The 19,254-nt window shown below is 37.5% G+C and overlaps 1 protein-coding gene across 1 annotated transcript; it reads left to right on the top strand.

Annotated features, from left to right (window-relative positions):
- Positions 1–664: 664 nt before the first annotated feature.
- Positions 665–5,418, top strand: LOC122023593 (beta-fructofuranosidase, insoluble isoenzyme 3-like). Its single transcript, XM_042581781.1, has 5 exons — positions 665–3,373; positions 3,499–3,507; positions 3,591–4,471; positions 4,550–4,950; positions 5,035–5,418. Exons 1-5 carry the CDS (start codon positions 3,187–3,189, stop codon positions 5,318–5,320), a joined length of 1,764 nt encoding a protein of 587 aa, XP_042437715.1. The 5' UTR covers positions 665–3,186; the 3' UTR covers positions 5,321–5,418.
- Positions 5,419–19,254: the final 13,836 nt, after the last annotated feature.

Here is a 19,254-nt window from a genome sequence, read left to right as displayed (position 1 = left end):
TGGAAGCTTGCTTAGATGTGGTTGAGCTACTTTCTATCTGATTTCGAGTGATTATCTTCTCTCATGATGGCTTCAGCAAGGTACGACGGGGGGGCGCTGGGGCGAGCATTATCACAATCGAATGTCAATTTATGTAAAATGGAGTTTGGTGCATGAACCTCTAATCAACGTGGGATTTTAGTGACGGATATATTATATGTAATTTTATTTGCTTTTTATCGGGAAGCTCTTTCAAGGAAAACCATTCATTGTAGGACCTATTCACATCGAGCGTATCCTTATTTATAGTTATCACTCGTACCTTCTCTTTTCGGAAAGTTGGTAAAAGTGCCTCTATCTAGCGATGGTCTACTCTGTCTGTGCCTAATTTGAAAGTCGTTTTATAACAATCTCCTTTTCATGGGTTTTTTTTTTTTTTTTTTAAAGAAGATAGAGCTATTTAATTTTAAATGCTTCTTTATATCATTTGAATGATTTTTAGGGCACACGATAATAATTTTACCCCATGCCAATTTATGTGCAATATAAAAATTTTATTCACAATTTTAAATTTTTTTCTTATATTGTATAAAATTTTTTAGTATATTGTATTTAAAAATTATAGGTATTATAATTTTAAAAATGAAGTTTATATATAAAACTTGGAGTTGCCGTCTCTACTTTCCCATTCGCTTCCTTCTAGTCCCTTCGCTCGGTTCCATGGAGGCTCCGCCGCGCCCTACTTCGCCTTCCTCTTCACTCCGCTACTGCTACTGCCGTTGTTTCCGCCGTTGCTGCCGCTGCTTCTGCTGCTTCTACGCTCCCACCGGGGACTGGTGATCCCGATCCGCCCCAGCCAAAGGTCAGACCCTTTTTCATTTCTTGAAGCTTTCGATGGACCTAGTTCGTTCTCTGATTCGCATGATGGATTAGCTTTTCGGGCGTCGGGATCCCTTCCTCCCTGTAAAAATTTGTAAGATCTGTAACTCACAGTTCGTATGCCGATCTTTTCCCCTGATTTTCCGTGTGAAGGAGTTCTATTCTTTTCATGCAAAACCCCTGATTTCCCCTGATCTGTAACTCACAGTTCGATTCCGTCGCTTATTTTTTGATAAGGTTGCGTTTGGTAGCTTGATCGGGTGGAATAAAGTGGATTGGGAAACGATTCTCCACAACATTATCTTAATCTAAACATTTAGATGGAGAATTGGAAATATTTTTTCCCCAGAACTCACTGAGTCTGTTTGTATTAGTTCCATGCTTATTTCACCTCTATCAAATACTAATTAGTTTATTTAAATATACTATCTGACCTCTTCCGGAAGCATAGTAGATGTGCACATAGCCAACGAGAACATTAGCGTGAGAACCGGGGAAGGGTCTCTGGCACAGACATTCCGACATTCAAGTCAGAGCAGTAGTCGAGCGAAAATGGAGAAGAAGATAAACAATAGTATGGATGTGTGTGCGCACGTACGCGTATCTGGTCAACGGAGAGAACCTTTTTTATATGGTCTCTTATAACCTCAGTAATAATGAGACGTTAAAAAATGTCAGATGTCAGAATATGTCGGATAGTGGAAGATGTATGCCAGCCTTCTTTTAGGAGAGGAATGTTCCGTTGTGTGCATATGCCAGTAATTGAATATTCTCTTATTGCGATTATTTAACAATGTTGTCTCTTAGATGGAGTCTGATCGACCTAGAGCCGATCGAGTTTAAGCTGAGGATCATACCCGTCTGCAGAGTAGGGAGCTAAGCCTTGTAAGTCTGATCGGATTTGTGGACACACGGGTTTATGCTGGAAGTCTTGTTCACATGGAGTGAGAAGTTGAGTCCCGTAGGCTCGACTGACTCTGTTATGGCCACTCGGGTTTAGGCTCAGAGACCTACTCATAAGGAGTGAGGAACTGAGTCTCGTAGATTCGGTCGGCTTTGTGACTGGTCGGGTTTATACTAGAAGCCCTGTACATGAGGAGTGAGGAGCTGGGTCCCGTAGGTCCGGTCGACTATGTGGTCACGTGGGTTTATGTTGAGGCCCTGTTTATGAAGAGTGAGAAGTCAAGTCCCGTAGGTCTGGCCTACGCTATGACCGTCCGGATTTATACTGGGAGCCATATTCATAAGAAGTGAGGAGCTAGGTCTTGTAGATCCAGCCAGTTTTGTGGCCTGTCGAATTTATATTGGCAGTTATGCCTATGAGGGGTAGGGAGATAAGTCCTGTAGATTCGGTCAGCTCTAGGGCCGCCTGAATTTATACTAAGAGCCTTGTCCGTGAGAAGTAGGAACTTGAGTCCCGTTGAAAGTGATCCATTTAGATACATACATCTTGATTGTTACCATCATCTTGGCTATCAATCCCACTCTATGTTTAGGGTCACACACAACACTACTTATACTTATCATTATCTAAACTCTTGATTGCTCAAAATTCTACGCGTATTGTGTACGGAGACACACGCATGGAGTCAGGCAGCATATCGGGGCTCTACCAGCAATATCACACAATCTCATAAGTGGTAGAAAATTCTATAATAGAAGTCAACAAAAAACCTTGATGGAGGTGTCCACAGTCAAACTTCATCGACAATGATATGCTCCATCAGCATCGACCCTAATTAATGATAATACACTTTCTTCTCCAAACTAATTCACAAAACAACGATAATGCCTAATCCACTATAAACAATCATTAAATACATATCTTCCACAACCATTACAATATGATTAACTAATATTCAGGCACAATATTAAATATCTATGGAATTCAATCAAAATTTTGTATGTAATCATGCCTAATGATTGAGTATTTGTAAATATGAAAAATAGCCATATATTTATTCAACACGAATAAACATTCATTGTGGTTTTAAAATAGATATTTTTCCAAGTAGAATTCAAAATATGAGTACCTTATCTGTCTTTAACCCAACTTACAATACAAACAAATTGAAAATCAGGACTCCAAAATCTATCCACAATTTTTAGTCAAAATGCTACTCAAAGATCAACCTTGTCCCCCTTTTTCTCATTGAAAATTCCCATTGAAAATGGCAATTTATTTATTTGCTATCCACATAATTAATAAATATTTATTTATTTGCAAAATAAGAATGAGTGCATGGTTTCATTGGTCTATATATTTATGTACTCTTCTCCCCATCCTTGAGCCACTCGTTTTCTTCTTTATCTTTCTCCATTCATAAAATGGCAATATCATCAAATCTCCCAAAGCTATGTTTAAATTTATTTGCTATATTTTTCTTTATTTCCTTACAAAAAGTTGGTTGCTCCCATCTAGGGCATGAAACACTCGTGAATCTTTCTCCTTCCTCGATCGACAGTACTCTCTTACCTCGCTACCACTTTCGTCCCTTGAGAAATTGGATCAATGGTAATTTTTAATTTATTTTTTTCTCTAAAATAAATATATTTTACTATATGTTTTTGCTGATTTTCTTGTTCTTTGTTTATGCTCATAAATATCCTCTACAAATTATCAACAATTTTTGCAAGCAGATCCAAATGGTGCGTGGTCTTATTTGTATATATTTTCGATTTTGTTTTAGGAAATATTACATATCTAAACTTTGTATGGGTATTTATCCCAGGGCCATTCTATTACAAGGGTATCTACCACCTTTTCTACCAGTACAACCCCTATGGTTCCGTGTGGGGTAACATCGTGTGGGGCCACTCGGTGTCAACAGACCTAATCAACTGGCACGCGGTCGACCCAGCGATCTACCCGTCGAAGACCTTCGACATCTACGGATGCTGGTCCGGCTCCGCCACCGTCCTCCCCGGCAGCAAGCCGGTGATCCTTTACACCGGGATCGTCGACGACTTCAAAACCCAGGTCCAAAATATCGCCTTCCCGGCCAATTTATCCGACCCCCTTCTCCGCGAGTGGGTCAAGCCCGACTACAACCCCGTGATCTCCTCCGATCCGTCGATCAACGCCACTCAGTTCCGCGATCCGACCACAGCGTGGCTCCACCCGGACAACAAGCACTGGAACGTCGCGATCGGGAGTGCGAGGAAAGAGGGGCAGAGAGGGGTGGCGATCTTGTACCGGAGTAGGAATTTCAAGAACTGGACGAAGGCGAAGCATCCGCTGCACTCGATCAAGGGGACGGGCATGTGGGAGTGCCCGGACTTCTTCCCGGTGGCGGTCAGCGGGAGGGAAGGAAGGGACACATCGGCGACCGGCCGCGGAGTGAAGCACGTGCTGAAGGTGAGCCTCGACCGGATGAGGTTCGAGCACTACACTCTGGGAACTTACTACCCTGCTCTGGATCGGTACCTGCCAGACCAGGCGTCGGTGGACGGCAGCGAAGGGCTGAGGTACGATTACGGCAACTTCTACGCCTCGAAGACCTTCTTCGATCCGGCGAAGAAGAGGAGGGTTTTGTGCGGCTGGGCCAACGAGTCGGATGTAACTCACGACGACGCGAGCAATGACATCATCAAAGGCTGGGCTGGAGTTCATGTGAGTTTTCACTTTGCCCCCCTTTTTTATTCATTGTTTCAACGTCTCCTGAAGCTCCATCGTTCTGTATTTATTCAGTTGATTCCAAGAGAACTTTGGCTGGACGAGAACGGCCGGCAGCTGTTGCAATGGCCGGTGGAGGAGTTCGATCGGCTGAGAAGCCAGCACGTTTCTTTGGCGAATCAGGCCGTGAATCCCGGTGGCTTCTTCCGAGTAAACAACATCGACTCGGTTCAGGCGGATGTGGAGGTTACATTCGAGATGAGCAGTTTGGAAAAAGCAGAGGATTTCGACCCTTCGTACGTCGGAGATGCCCAAGCTTACTGCGCCAGGCACGCCGCCGATGTGAAGGGAGGAGTCGGCCCGTTCGGGCTTTACGTTCTCGCCGATTCCGCTCTCGAAGAAAGAACCGCAGTGTTCTTCAAGGTCTTCAAGCACAAGAGGAAGCACGTTGTTCTCTTCTGCCATGATCCCACCAGGTGAGCGAGCTAAGCTTGCTCTTTTAACACCCCGTGTCCAAGTCGACGGTTTGATTGACCTTGTTTTTTTTTCTGAATGATCAGGTCAACTAAAAGGGTGAAGAACATATATAAGCCGACTTTTGCTGGCTTTGTCGACGTTGACATCGATTCGTCTAAGACGATCTCTCTTAGAAGCTTGATCGATCACTCGGTGGTGGAGAGCTTTGGCGCAGGAGGAAAAATATGCATCACGTCCAGAGTTTATCCGAGCTTGGCGATCGGAAGAGATGCCCATCTGTTCGTGTTCAACAATGGAGCAGTGGATGTTAAGGTTTCGGAGCTGAATGCATGGGAGATTAGGACGCCTTTCATGAATAAAGAAATTTGATATAAATAAATCTTGTATTATTATTATTATTATTATAGATATACTTTTGGATATAGCTGTATTGTTATTCAATGATAAAAAGTTTTTATTTTTTTTTAGTGATACGGTAGATGATGTAGAGCCTCATAGTTAGGTTAAACTTACGAAGGTCGATTGACATGACAGTCAAAGATCAAAGAAAACTAATCCTCAGAGGTAGCACAGTTGATTGTTATGGTCAAGAGTTCGTCTGATCTGATCGATGGGTCGGTCGAACGCCAATCTATTAAATACTGATTAATAGTTAAAAACGAATCAATATTTATCAGAGCCAGGACATCTTTGTCATTCAAAGATAACACGGTTTACTGGTTTTGATTAGGCAACCTAGCCAATCGGGATTACTATTCGATCGGACAAATTGGAGGCCCAGTCTGACCGAACTCTTTGGCCAGACAAATTAATTGAGTGAGAGATGAGCCCCTGACAACACTCCATGAGGCCAATCGGCTTGTCAGTGCAAATGATGGCCAATCGGATTAAAGGAGAGGTTTGATCAGCTTGTTAAATAAGCATATAATGAGTCCCTCAATTCAACGGTCTCATGTTTCTTTTTTGCATTTTGTACCATGAAGGACAGAGATGCAAATTGTATGATAAAAGTTTTCCTTATGACAAATATAGTAACTGTGGGTCTATTTTTAGAAAGATGTCAATCTTTTTATGGTTTATTCTTTTTTAGAAACACTTTGAGATTCGTACATAAATAATAACACTATAAAAACGAATCTCTATCTACCGGCGCTGGTACACAAAGTTACCCATTTACACACTCTCATAATTACTGTTCTTTCATTCCACTGTTGACTACCTATTATCAATCATTAACTTGAGCATCGAAATATCGGGATATTTTTCTTAACTTAATTGCTAACACCCTTTTTAATACATAGAAATACTTAGAATGACTTTTTTCTGATCTAGAGTCATCAAGTACCGAGAGGCCCTCTCCAATCAATTATTTCTTCGCTTTCGGATACAATCTTGATCATATTATTTCATCTTTATTAATTAAAAATGCTCTCAATTCTGTTCATATATTTTTTTTTGGTAAATCTTAAACAATGATATAAATAAATCTTGAATGAAAATTTTTCCACCATTATTACATATATATCAAACACTTGGATATAGCTCTATTTTTATTATTGGCAGAGGTCAGCAGGGCTTGCGACCTTAGTTGCCAACAATGATGATACATGAGGCATTGACAATGAGGTAGCGCAGGGAATGGATCAGACAAGACATTAAGAAAGGAGTTGTTATTTAAAAAAAAACACCTTAGTTTTTTTTAAGCGATCATTTTCGACCGTCAATTTTCATAGCTATTATAAATCTAAATCTTAAGATTACGATAATTTCTGAGCAGCGATGAGGCAGGGTTCACGACAGTAGGTCAAAATCTTTCTTCTAAAATCTCAAATTCCCTAAGACTTTTCCTCATTAGATGGTTCTAAAGCTCTAATTGTGTTAAATCAAATTGTTTAGAGGTTGATATACAACTCTCGATTTTACAGTAGAAAGATGGTTGCTGGAAAGTTATCTCGTCCTTGTATCTTAAGGTTTAAAAGATTGCAAAATAAATATTGGAGTGATTGTATTCCAAAGGTACTGTAATATTCACCTTTTGCTTACGTAAATGTTTGATAAAACTGTTACTTATACGATCTCATCACTATGTTAATCTCTTTGGTGTTCTTACAGGAATTGTTTTTATAAATAACGATCCTGTTTGGCTTTGTGTTTATGTATTTTTTTTTATTTTTTTGATCATGTGCTCATGCGTGTTATATATCGATTTTTTATAGCAATCTTAGTCGCAACCAACCTAAAGAACATTATTTGTTTTAGAAAAAAAAATCCAGAAGTGGCTAGGAAAGCAATAAAAGCCTTATATCAAAAGTTCACGACTTGGGTAGAAGCGATAAGAGCTTTTGAGGAAAATGTGAAGAAGTGACGTCCAACAACTTCACTCAAGACTAGTCCAAGGAAAGTTCATGTGCAACTTCCAGTTGAATCTCACAAAGAAAATCTAAGAAAGATGAAAATGGATGAGATAAAATGAAAGTTACAAGAGATGAGATTTGAGTGACAATGGTTTGTTAGGATGTATATTAAAAGCCTAGCTTTTGGTATAAACATTTATCTAGAAATAAGAATCACATTGGTCAAATGTCTACATTTATGATAAATGTAGTTGTTCAATTAATTTATATTGTAGATAACATGGTGTGTGGTGTCACACACAGAGGATCATGTTATCAGTACCTTATAAATTATAAACAGTAGCTCACGACCAAGATGGAAAGGAACAAACCATTGGAAGGTCGTAGTGTAATTAGGTATTAGTTTATTTTAACTATATAATTACACTAGTACACTTAGAGTGTATTGAGTAGGACCATTAGAGGTCGTTTCTTTTATACTGCCTTTATAAAGGAACAAAGACCTCAGTTATTATGGAAGTGTGTGCTCTTAATCCTAATATAATAACAAGCACATATATTTGATATTTATGTCTTTAATTTATCAATGGGTGAGATTTAGTTGGATAAATCAATAAGGGATAAAAAGATATTTCCTTATTTGTAGATTAAAAGATATTTTAATTTCTAGAGATAACTTTCTTTTTATCTACATGTTTAAAAGAAATATTTTAATTTATAAAATTTACTTTTTATTAACTAATCATGAAGGGATAAAAATTATTGGATAAATTTTTTATAAATTTCCGGAAACAAATTAGGAAGTTTTAATTCTTGTTTTAATTAAATTTCGTTTACTTAGATTATTGTGGCCGGCCATGTTGATTAATAAAAGAGAAATTGATTTTATATCAATTAAATTTATTTTTCATGGAATAGGAATTAAGGAAGTTTTTATTAAAATTTCCTTATTTGCCAAGACCAAGGATTATAAAAAAGGGGTAGAGGTGCCTTCATGACAAGAACTCTATTATATTTTTCTCCCTCTTTTTCTTCCTTGGTGTGGCTGGCCATTCTCTCCTCCTCTCTTCTCTTTGATGGCCGAACCTCATCCTTCTTGTGGAGATTCATATGGTGGCCGGATCAAGTTTAGAGAAGAAGAAGAAGAAGAAGAGAAAGAAAGCTTTGTTTCTAGCATCCCTTGGAGCATGGTGGTGGTGGCCGAACCTCTTCATCCTAGGAGAAGTTTTGATGGCCGAAACTTGAAAGGAAGAAGAAGGTGCTTGGTGGTTCTCGTCTCGGAAGATCGTTGCCCACACAACGTCCGGGATTAGAAGAGGAATACGGTAGAAGATCAAGAGGTCATTAAAAGTTCACAAAGGAAGGTATAACTAATATAGTTTTCCGCATCATGTTAGTTTTATCTCCATGTAAAAATACCAAATACAAGAGGCATGTGATTCTAGTATTTCGAATTTGTTTTCGATGTTGTGTTCTTTTATTTTTTCTTTTCCTTGTGATTTGATTGTTCTTTTCGGTTGACCTAAAGTTATTTAAGGAAATTAAATATTAGCTTTCCTTAAAAGGCTTTGTCTAGGCGGTGGTGGTTGTTCCCATATCCAAGATGGCCATGTCCCTCGCCATGCAGTCCTGTAAGCCAATTTTGGAAATTAATATTTAATGGAATTAATAACCTAGGTGATTTGGATCGAAAGTGTTAAGTTCCGCAGAAGATCCAAGTCTAAACCTAAAAGAACAAATAAATTAAAATTTGTATCAAACGTGTTAAGTTCCACAGGCGATCCAAGTTTAATTTAAAAGAACACATGGTAGCTAGGAAAAGGTTCAGACCTTTGTACAAAATTTTTGTACAGTGGAACCATTAGGCTTTCCGAGTAGCAACCAACAATTGGTATCAGAGCTAGGGTTTTGTCTCTGTGTATTTGGTATTAGTTTAATTATGCACATGTCATACATAATTTAGGTAGGTTAATAGTAGGATGTGCTAACTTTGTGGATGCAGGATCCAACTATTATGACTTATAGTTATTATGTGTGTGATTGGACCCTTGGACATGTCAAGGGCATTTTATTGTGTGTGCATGATTGTATTATAAAATACAGCAGGAGCTGTATTTAGTTTTATTTGGATTTTATTTTTTGATCTAGTTACATGTACATTCCTTTTATGGAATATAGGATCGATGGATGTAAATTTTATTTTATGTTCGATCTAGTTTACATGTACATTCCTTCGAGGAATATAGGATCGGAAAATGTAAAATTCTATTTATGTCGCGGATCGAATATTGCAAGGCGTGGAACCTTTTGAGGACCAGAGGCGCAGCGGAACAAGGAGTAAGATGGATGCGACAACTAGACCCGGTGGCGGTGGCCAAAGATGGCAGCAGCTAGGGTTGGCGACACACAGAGGACAACAATAGATAAAAAGCCATAATAGTTGAAAATTAGTCTTTCTATTTATTGTTTTTTATGTTGTGTTGTGTGCGCTTGTTAGTATGCATGCTAAGTAGGCTAGCATAGTCAAAATTCCTCATTCTAAATAATTAAGTGGGAGAGGGATTTATTTTTAAATAAATTCCACGGTCTCCATTACTGGTTTATAAGTGATGCAACAAGCTTGCGCGTTGGCTCTGAGTGCCTTCCTCCATATCGGATGAGCTTGTTTGTGGATCACTAGCTTAAACTTCCATTTTGGATGACTATAGAAAGTTAATTAAGAGCGTGTGATCTTCCCCATCGGAAGGGGCACAATCTTATTAATGGACTTAATGTCAAGTAATGGTATACACTTAGGCACATCTAATAGTATCCTCCCCATCGGAGTCACTTCTATTATTTGTATGTCCGAAGAAAACCAACTATTAATTTGTAAAATAAATAGGTTGACAAGATATTAAAATTAAAAATCCCTCTTACAAATGTTTGATTTTGTATACGTCCACACTATCGTGGCATACAAAATTCACGGTGTTTGAGTTAATTTTATTTGTCATAAAGATTTATTGACAATATAATTAATGGGTAAACCCCTCCTCTTACAAATATTTAATTTTGTATACGTCCACACTATCGTGGCATGCAAAATTCACGGTGTTTGAGGTGTTGGTGAATTTAAATAATATTGTTTGAGGAATCAATGTTATTTTAAATTCAAAAGTTTTGACCAAATATTTGATCAAAGACAGATCAACTATTAATTTTATTGGTATAAAGTAAAGTTGATGAGATAATAAAATTAATGGATAAAATCTCCTCTTTGATTTTGTATATGTCCACACTATCGTGGCATACAAAATTCATAGGAATTTTAAGGAGTTGATCTTGACCAAATTTTTTTGTGACTCTTAGGATTTAAAATGTTTGTCAATTCCCTAGTTGTTATACTATAGAAAAGACTTAGTAGTCCCAATTGTAATGATTGGAAATAGGACTTGGACATTAAGGTAGACTGTCTTCTTAGAACTAAGAACAATATATGTGTATTTAATTCATTAGTTGAAACATGTCTAGTGGTGTTATCTACCAGAACCTGGAGTGTAGATACAGATGCCATTAATCATGTCTGCAATTCATTGTAGGGTTCCAGGAAACCCGACAACTAAATGAAAATTAAAACACTGTCCACATGGGCACTACTGCAAAAGTAGTAGCTGTTGCAGTGGGAGAGGTTTATTCTCTAAAAGGAATCAAATATGAATTTTAAGTAATTGTCTTTACGTACCAAGTTTAGAAAGAACTAGTTTTCAGTTTCTAAACTATTCAAAGAACTTGATATTCTGCCTCTTTTAATAACAAAGTTGTTATTAAGAAAAAGAGGGAAGTTATCTGTTCTGGTACGTTGGTTGGCAATTTATAAATCCAATAACTCCCACGATGCAACAAATGGAAATTAGTAACACATCTTCTAACTTTAAGAGAAAGCAACCTTCGGAAATGAAGCAATTATATCTTTGGCATTTAAGGCTAAGTTATATTAACTTGAGTAGGATTCATTGGTAGCTGATGAACTTTTGGGTTCATTAGTAGTGGAAATCTTTCCAACCTGCGAGTCTTGGAAGAATAACCAAGAAGCTTTTAAGTCTAAGGGGTATAGAGCCAAAGATATATTGGAATTGGTTCATTCTAATTTGTGTGATCCTATGACTATCCAGGCAAGAGGTAGTATCGAATATTTTATCTATTTTATAGACAACTATTCAAGATATAAATACATTTACTTAATGTGCCACAAGACTAAGTACTTTGATTAGTTCAAAGAGTACAAGGCTGATGCGGAAAAACGTTAAAGTAAAAGTATCAAGTCACTATGGTAAGATCGTAGTGGCAAGTACCTCTTGGGACAATTTAGGAGTTACTTATCAAGAGTAGGGATTCAATCCCAACTAACTGCACCTGGTACACCCCAACAGAATGGTGTAGTAAAAATAAGGTATAAGGCTCTTATGGAATAATTAGATCGATGATGAGTTATTACCAAATTTGTTTTAAGGATATACATTGGAAACGGAAGTGAACATAATACCTTCTAAGTCAGAACTCTCTACTCCCATAGAATTACAGATTGGGTGAAGCATATTCGGATTTGGGTGGTCTAGCACATGAGAGACACTGATAAAGTTGGACAGGAATTCACTTGTTTATGGGTTATCCTAAAGAAACGAAAGTAGTTTTATAGTCTTAAAAATCAGAAGGTCATTGTTATAATCAATGATCGATTTTTAGAAAAGGATTATGTAATAAACTACAAGCTCATAAGTAAATTTATTCTTAAAGAAATTATAAAGGACATGTCTAATCTAGTACCAACTGTACAAGATGAAATATCACAAGAAACTGCAACACGTATCACAATTGATACACAATTATAGACAGTGCCTAATCATAGTGGGAGGGTTGTCAAACAACCTAAAAGATTCATGTTTCGGGAGAGTCTTTTGGACTTGATCCCAAATGAACATGAGCCTGATCCCGGACATATGATGAAGCACTCCAAGATAAAGATGCAGCATCTTGGCAAAGAGCAATGAATACAGAATTAGAATATATGTATTCTAATAAAATCTGGAAGCTTGTAGAACCACCAGATGGTGTAAAAGTCATTCGGTGAAAATAAGTCTACAATAGGAAAAGATGGATAGACAGAAAGGTAGAAACTTTCAAAGCAAGGCTTGATGAAAAAGGAAACTTTTTCACTGGTAGTCATGCTTAAGTCTATCCGGATTCTTTTATCTATTTGGCAAGTGGATGTCAAGACAGCATTCCTTAAATGGAAGTCTTGAAGAAAGCATCCATATAAAGCAACCAGAAGGGTTCATTGTAAAGGGCAAAGAGTATCTTGTATGCAAGCTCAATCAGTCTATAGACTGAGGCAAAGCTTCAAGGTCTTGGAACATCCGGTTTATCAAAGTAATCCAGACCTATGGATTTATTAAGTAACCGGATAAGTCTTGTGTATACAAAAAGTATGATGGAAACGTGGTGATATTTCTTGTACTACACGTAGATAACAGTTTGGTAGTTGGAAACAATATCAAAGTGTTGTCAGAAGTAATGGTATGGTTGTCCAAACAATTCGATATGAAGGACTAGGGAGAATGTATATATTCTTGGGATCAAAGTAATAAGGGATCACAAGAAAAGAATATTTTACTTATCCCAAGCTTCATATATCGAAAAAAATCCTTGCTCGTTTTAAGTATGCAGAACTCCAAGAAAGGTTTCTTACCTTTTGGGCTTGGAGTAGCTTTATCTAAAGAGATGTCTTCGAAGACATCAAAGGAGATAGAGGAAATGAAGGCAGATCTTTATGCTTCGGCTATCGGAAGCCTAATGTATGCTATGCACGAGATCAGAAATCTGTTTTGCCAAGGGCATAGTTAGCAGATATCAAAGTAACCCTTGACAAGGACATTGGACTGCAGTAAAGCATATATTGAAGTACCTTAGAGGCACTAGAAATTATATGCTAGCTTACAAGGCAGTTGATTTGGTCCCTGTGGGTTGCACGGATTTTGACTTCCAATCGGATAGGGACAATAGTAAGTCAACCTCGGGGTTTTGTGTTTACTTTAGGAGGTAAAGTCATAACTATGGAAGAGTGATAAGCATAGGTGTTTTTCTAGACTCCACCATAGAAGCTGAGTATATGGCAAGCCTCTGAGGTAGCCATAAAAGCTGAATGACTCAATAACCTCAAGATAGACTTAGATATGATTTCTGGTTTGTCCAAATATTATTACAATTTATTGTAATAATAGTGGTGCAGTAGCAAACTTGAAGAAACAACGAGTCTATAAGGCAAATAAACACAATAGAGCGCAAGTACCACCCAATACGAGAAATCGTATAAACGAGGAGAAGTTGTTGCTGCCTAGATTGCATCAGATGATGACCTATAGATCTTTTCACTAAGGCCCTTAAGGCAAGAGCTTTTGATGGACATGTTGAAGGGTTGGGAATCAGATGTATGGCAGCAGATATAGCAGCTTAGTCTTTTAGTATAAGTGGGAGATTGTTAGGATGTATACTAAAAGTCTAGCTTTTGGTATAAACATTTATTTAGAAATAAGAATCACATTGGTCAAATGTCTACATTTATGATAAATGTAGTTGTTTAATTAATTTATATTGTAGATAACATGGTGTGTGATGTCACACACAGAAGATCATGTTATCAGTACCTTATAAATTATAAACAGTAGCTCACGACCAAGATAGAAAGGAACAAACCATTGGAAGGTCGTAGTGTAATTAGGTATTAGTTTATCTTAACTATATATTTACACTATTACACTTAGAGTGTATTGAGTAGGACCATTAGAGGTCGTTTCTTTTATACTGACTTTATAAAGGAACAAAGACCTCAGTTACTATGGAAGTGTGTGTTCTTAATCCTAATATAATAACAAGCACATATATTTGATATTTATTTCTTTAATTTATCAATGAGTGAGATTTAGTTCGATAAATCAATAAGCCCGATAAGTTGGGAAATGATATCACTTATAGTGTGTGTTGTTGATTATAGAAGGAAACTGTGTCCTAGTAATCTTGGTTGAGAATGTCCCCAAGAGGAGCTCATAAGGATTGTCATGTTAAACCCTGCAGGTGGACTTAGTCCGACATGACGATAAGGTTGAGTGGTACTACTCTTGGACTAAGATATTAATTAAATGAGTTGTCAGTAACTCACTTAATTAGTGGGCATTCGACATCTTAAACACAAGGAGACTAACACACTCATAATAAGAAGGAGCCCAAAATGTAATTTGGGATTGGTGCGGTAGTTCAATAATAGTTCTCTAGTGGAATGAATTATTATTGATAAAATTAAGTTATGTGTTCAGGGCGAACACGGGATGCTTAATTTTATCGGGAGACCAAAACCAATTCCTCCTCTCGGTCCCTATCGTAGCCTCTTGTATATAGAGATTTATACCCACCACATACCCACCTTCTTACCCATCCAATGGGGCCGGCCAAGCTAGCTTGGAACCCAAGCTAGGGCCGACCAAGACCAAATGGATGAGCCAAGTTGGTGGCTGGCCAAAGCTTGGGTCCCAAGCTTAGGTGGCCGGCCACTAAAATATTAAAAAGGATTATTATTAAAATTATTTCTTATGTGGATATCATGTTTTTAAAAGAGAGTTTAAAAATTAAAAATTTCCTTTTATAGCTTTCTACAAAAGATTAAGAGAAGAGATTAATCTCTTTCCTTATTTGTAGATTAAAAGGATGATTTTAATTTTTTGGTAAAAACTTTCTTTATTTATAAATCATCTACATGTTTAAAAGTGAGTTTAAAATTTGAAATCTTTCCTTATTTGTTGATTAAAAGGTGGATTTTAAATTTTAAGAAAACTTTCTTTTTTAACCATATTTATGATTTAAAAGAGAGTTTAAAAATTAAATATTCTCTTTTATAAGTTTCTACAAGAGATTAAGAAAAGATTTGATATCTTTCCTTATTTGTAGATTAAAAGAGATTTTAATTTTTAGAGATAACTTTCTTTTTATCCACATGTTTAAAGAAAGATTTTAATTTATTAAATTTCCTTTTTATAAACCAATCATGAAGGGATAAAATTATTGGAGAAATTTTTTAAAAATTTCCGGAAACAAATTAGGAAGGTTTTAATTCTTGATTGAATTAAATTTCCTTTGCTTAGATTATTATGGCCGGCCATGTTGATTAATAAAAGAGAAATTGATTTTATATCAATTAAATTTATTTTTCATGGCAAAGGAATTAAGGAAGTTTTTATTAAAATTTCCTTATTTGCCAAGACGAAGGATTATAAAAAAAGGGGTAGAGGTGTCTTCATGACAAGAACTCTATTCTATTTTTCTCCCTCTTTTTCTTCCTTGGTGTGGCCGGCCATTCTCTCCTCCTCTCTTCTCTTTGATGGCCGAACCTTATCCTTCTTGTGGAGATTCATATGGTGGCTGGATCAAGTTTAGAGAAGAAGAAGAAGAAGGAGAGAAAGAAAGCTTTGTTTCTAGCATCCCTTGGAGCATGGTGGTGGTGGCCGAACCTCTTCATCCTAGGAGAAGTTTTGATGGCCGAAACTTGCAAGGAAGAAAAAGGTGCTTGGTGGTTCTCGTCTCGGAAGATCGTTGCCCACACAATGTTCGGGATTAGAAGAGGAATACGGTAGAAGATCAAGAGGTCATTAAAAGTTCACAAAGGAAGGTATAACTAATATAGTTTTCCGCATCATGTTAGTTTTATCTTCATGTAAAAATACCAAATACAAGAGGCATGCAATTCTAGTATTTCGAATTTGTTTTCGATGTTGTGTTCTTTTGTTTTTTCTTTTCCTTGTGATTTGATTGTTCTTTTCGGTTGACCTAAAGTTATTTAAGGAAATTAAATATTAGCTTTCCTTAAAATGCTTTGTCTAGGCGGCGGTGGTTGTTCCCATATCCAAGAAGGCCATGTGCCTCGCCATGCAGTCCTGGAAGCCAATTTTGGAAATTAATATTTAATGGAATTAATAACCTAGGTGATTTGGATCGAAAGTGTTAAGTTCCGCAGGAGATCCAAATCTAAACCTAAAAGAACAAATAAATTAAACTTTGGATCAAACGTGTTAAGTTCCGTAGGCAATCCAAGTTTAATTTAAAAGAACACATGGTAGCTAGGAAAAGGTTCAGAACTTTGTACAAAATTTTTGTACAGTGGAATCATTAGGCTTTCCGAGTAGCAACCAACAGTTTTTGCTCCAACAAACATTCTCAATTCTTTAACCCATAGGCCTCCACAATTTCCTCCGTTAAAACTAGCTCATTGATGCATCAAAATAATAATTTACTAAGCAAGATTTGAAAATTAATACAATGTATAATTTTTCAAATATCAACAATATGAATGACAACGATGATAGCATCCTTATCAACAATTCATGCTTCTTCAGTTATCATGATCATGTCCATGTCCACTTCCCTTAACAATGTAAAAAGTTAATGAATTTGTAAAAGAAAAGAGCAGTCCGGTACACGAAGCTCCCGCTATGCGAGGTCTTAGGGAAGGATTCATTGTATGCAGCCTTACCCTACTTTTTGCAAGAGGTTGTTTCCAGGATTTGAATCCATGACCTTTTGGTCACAAAAACAACAACTTTATCGTTGCAACAAGACTCCTCTTTGAATTTGTAAATAAATTTAATTTTCTTCGATAAAATTTCTTACTTGTGAAGAATGAGCTCCCCCAAACTGACACAAGGACCTCCAAAATTGTGATGAATGAGGACCTCTAAACTATATTTTTTAATAAAAAATAAATCTAAGATACAAATATTGATTGTGTCCAAATTCATCTTCCATATTGAAAATTAAAAAAGAATTAGTTACCATTTGATTTGAATACTAAAAAAATAGTGATTATGCCTAAATAGAGATGGAACTTGAGAAGATTCAGACGGATATATATTGCAATAGGGTAAAATTTGATTGTTGTTGTGATGGTATATAATTCATTTCCCTTGTGTTGGTGGTATCTTGTGAACTTTGTCCCTTCCTTTTGGTTCCTTATGTACCTAGCATCCAAGAAAATTACAAACTTAGTGGTTGATTAACCATATAACGATTATTTGAATAAAATTTTGAATAAATGAAAATTTACTTGAAATTTGAACTTTTCCCTTCCCTTTTCTTTTTTGCTCTTAGGATCCCAGTGTTGTGTAATATTTGCATTTGTAACTCCTTTTTCTTTAGCAGTAAGTGGGTTACGTATGCAAACTTCATCACTTTGAATATCATCACATGGTATCTCATCATCTACACTCAACTTCGAGATAAGTTCGGAGATTTCATCTTTTTCATTGTCAACCACCCGACATAATATTTTTCTCACATCCTCATGTGGTTTACTCAATTGAGTTAGATCATATATCAATCTCATTACTTGGTTGACAAACGCCATCTCAGAAACATGACCACCAATACCACCACTGTCACTTTTTTGAAAATCAGAGTTAACTGTTAGGATCTTCGGATGGCTAGAGAGGGGGGGGGTGTGAATAGCCTCCTCTAAAACTTAACTAAATTCTTCAATTAAATTGTTAGCGCAGCGGAAATATGCACATGAAAATCTAATCCAAGGAAAAGAAAGACACACACCACTAACACCAGTATGTACGAGGTTCGGGGATAACTTGCCCCTACTCCTCGGCGTGCCCTTAAGGTGGACGATCCCTTGATCTTTCGGTAGATCACAACCCGGATAGATACCGGCTAAAGATTTCTCCTTCTCGGTGGAGTAACCTCTCCACAAAGTCTCAGAAGATATGTAAATAAAGCACAAGACTTACATATCAGTGGCTAAAGAGAATGAAGAAAAATGCTCACAGCCACGCGAAGACAACAGTTAAACAGAGCACAAGAAGGAATCACAGCCAAGAACTCAAAGCTCAACACCCTTGCTTGATCGACCGAGAGTTCTCTTATCGAACCTCTCTTCATCCTTCTTCTTATGCCTCTGCTTCCACTGCGTTCAGCCTGTCCCGAATTGCTGTCAACCTGCACCGAATCCCTGCTGCAAGCTATGACATCGCCAATCACTCTTCCTCCTCCTCTGGTTCTCTGAACTCACACCAATAGAACTCATGGTCTTCACTGGGGTCTCTGAGCTCGAACCAATGGGCAAGAGTTAAGCTGATTCCCAACTGATCGCAGCCAGATCACAGCCTGATCGCAGCCAGTAACCGTTGATGCTCCAATTGCACCATTTGCAGCAAAACACAGTAGAAAGAACCCTTTGTCTTATTCTTCTGATGGAGCTTAATTTGAATTTAAGCATTGGCATGATACCTGCAACCTGCAACTTAAAAAGCTAACAGCAGATGGTTAAATCAGATGGATCAGAAGTTGCAGAGAAACAGCAGAAACTTCAGACAGTATTGTGGATCGGTCAACAGATCGATCCACAGCTTGTTGGACCGATCAGGAGATTCCTTGATCGGTCCAGGAGAGCTCTGATCGGTCTGTGGACCGATCATGCTATAGGTGGATCGGTCCACAGACCGATCCCCTATACTCTCTCCCGAACTTCATTGCCTCCTGATCGGTCTCCAGACTGATCAGTAAATCTCACAGAGTGTTACTGATTGGTTACTGATCGGTCTACAGACCGATCAGTAATTCTCACAGTGAGTTACTGATTGGTTACTGATCGGTCTGGTGACCGATCAGATAACCATAGTATCACTGGATCGGTCAACAGACCGATCAGATATCCATAGTATCACTGGATCGGTCAACAGACCGATCTAATGCCTATGTAGGTAGTTTTAGAGCTTCCCAGCCCTAAACCCTAAAGCCTTCCTAGTCTAGAGAACGAGCTACCGAGCCCTCTCTGACCTACTCTGGAGAACGAGCTACCGAGCCCTTGTTGGTTGCTACTCGGAAAGCCTATAGGTTCCATTGTACAAAAATTTTGTACAAAGG

Source organism: Zingiber officinale, chromosome 9B (assembly GCF_018446385.1).
Source record: "Zingiber officinale cultivar Zhangliang chromosome 9B, Zo_v1.1, whole genome shotgun sequence".
NCBI classification, from domain to species: Eukaryota; Viridiplantae; Streptophyta; class Magnoliopsida; order Zingiberales; family Zingiberaceae; genus Zingiber; species Zingiber officinale.
This window is presented reverse-complemented; position numbering and strand designations above follow the sequence as displayed.

Excerpts from the sequence above, each read along its gene's own strand:
- LOC122023593 (XM_042581781.1), top strand. The coding sequence starts at position 3,187 with ATGGCAATATCATCAAATCTCCCAAAGCTATGTTTAAATTTATTTGCT. Across the intron at positions 4,472-4,549 it reads AAGGCTGGGCTGGAGTTCAT|TTGATTCCAAGAGAACTTTG; the intron begins GTGAGTTTTCAC and ends GTATTTATTCAG. Across the intron at positions 4,951-5,034 it reads TTCTGCCATGATCCCACCAG|GTCAACTAAAAGGGTGAAGA; the intron begins GTGAGCGAGCTA and ends CTGAATGATCAG.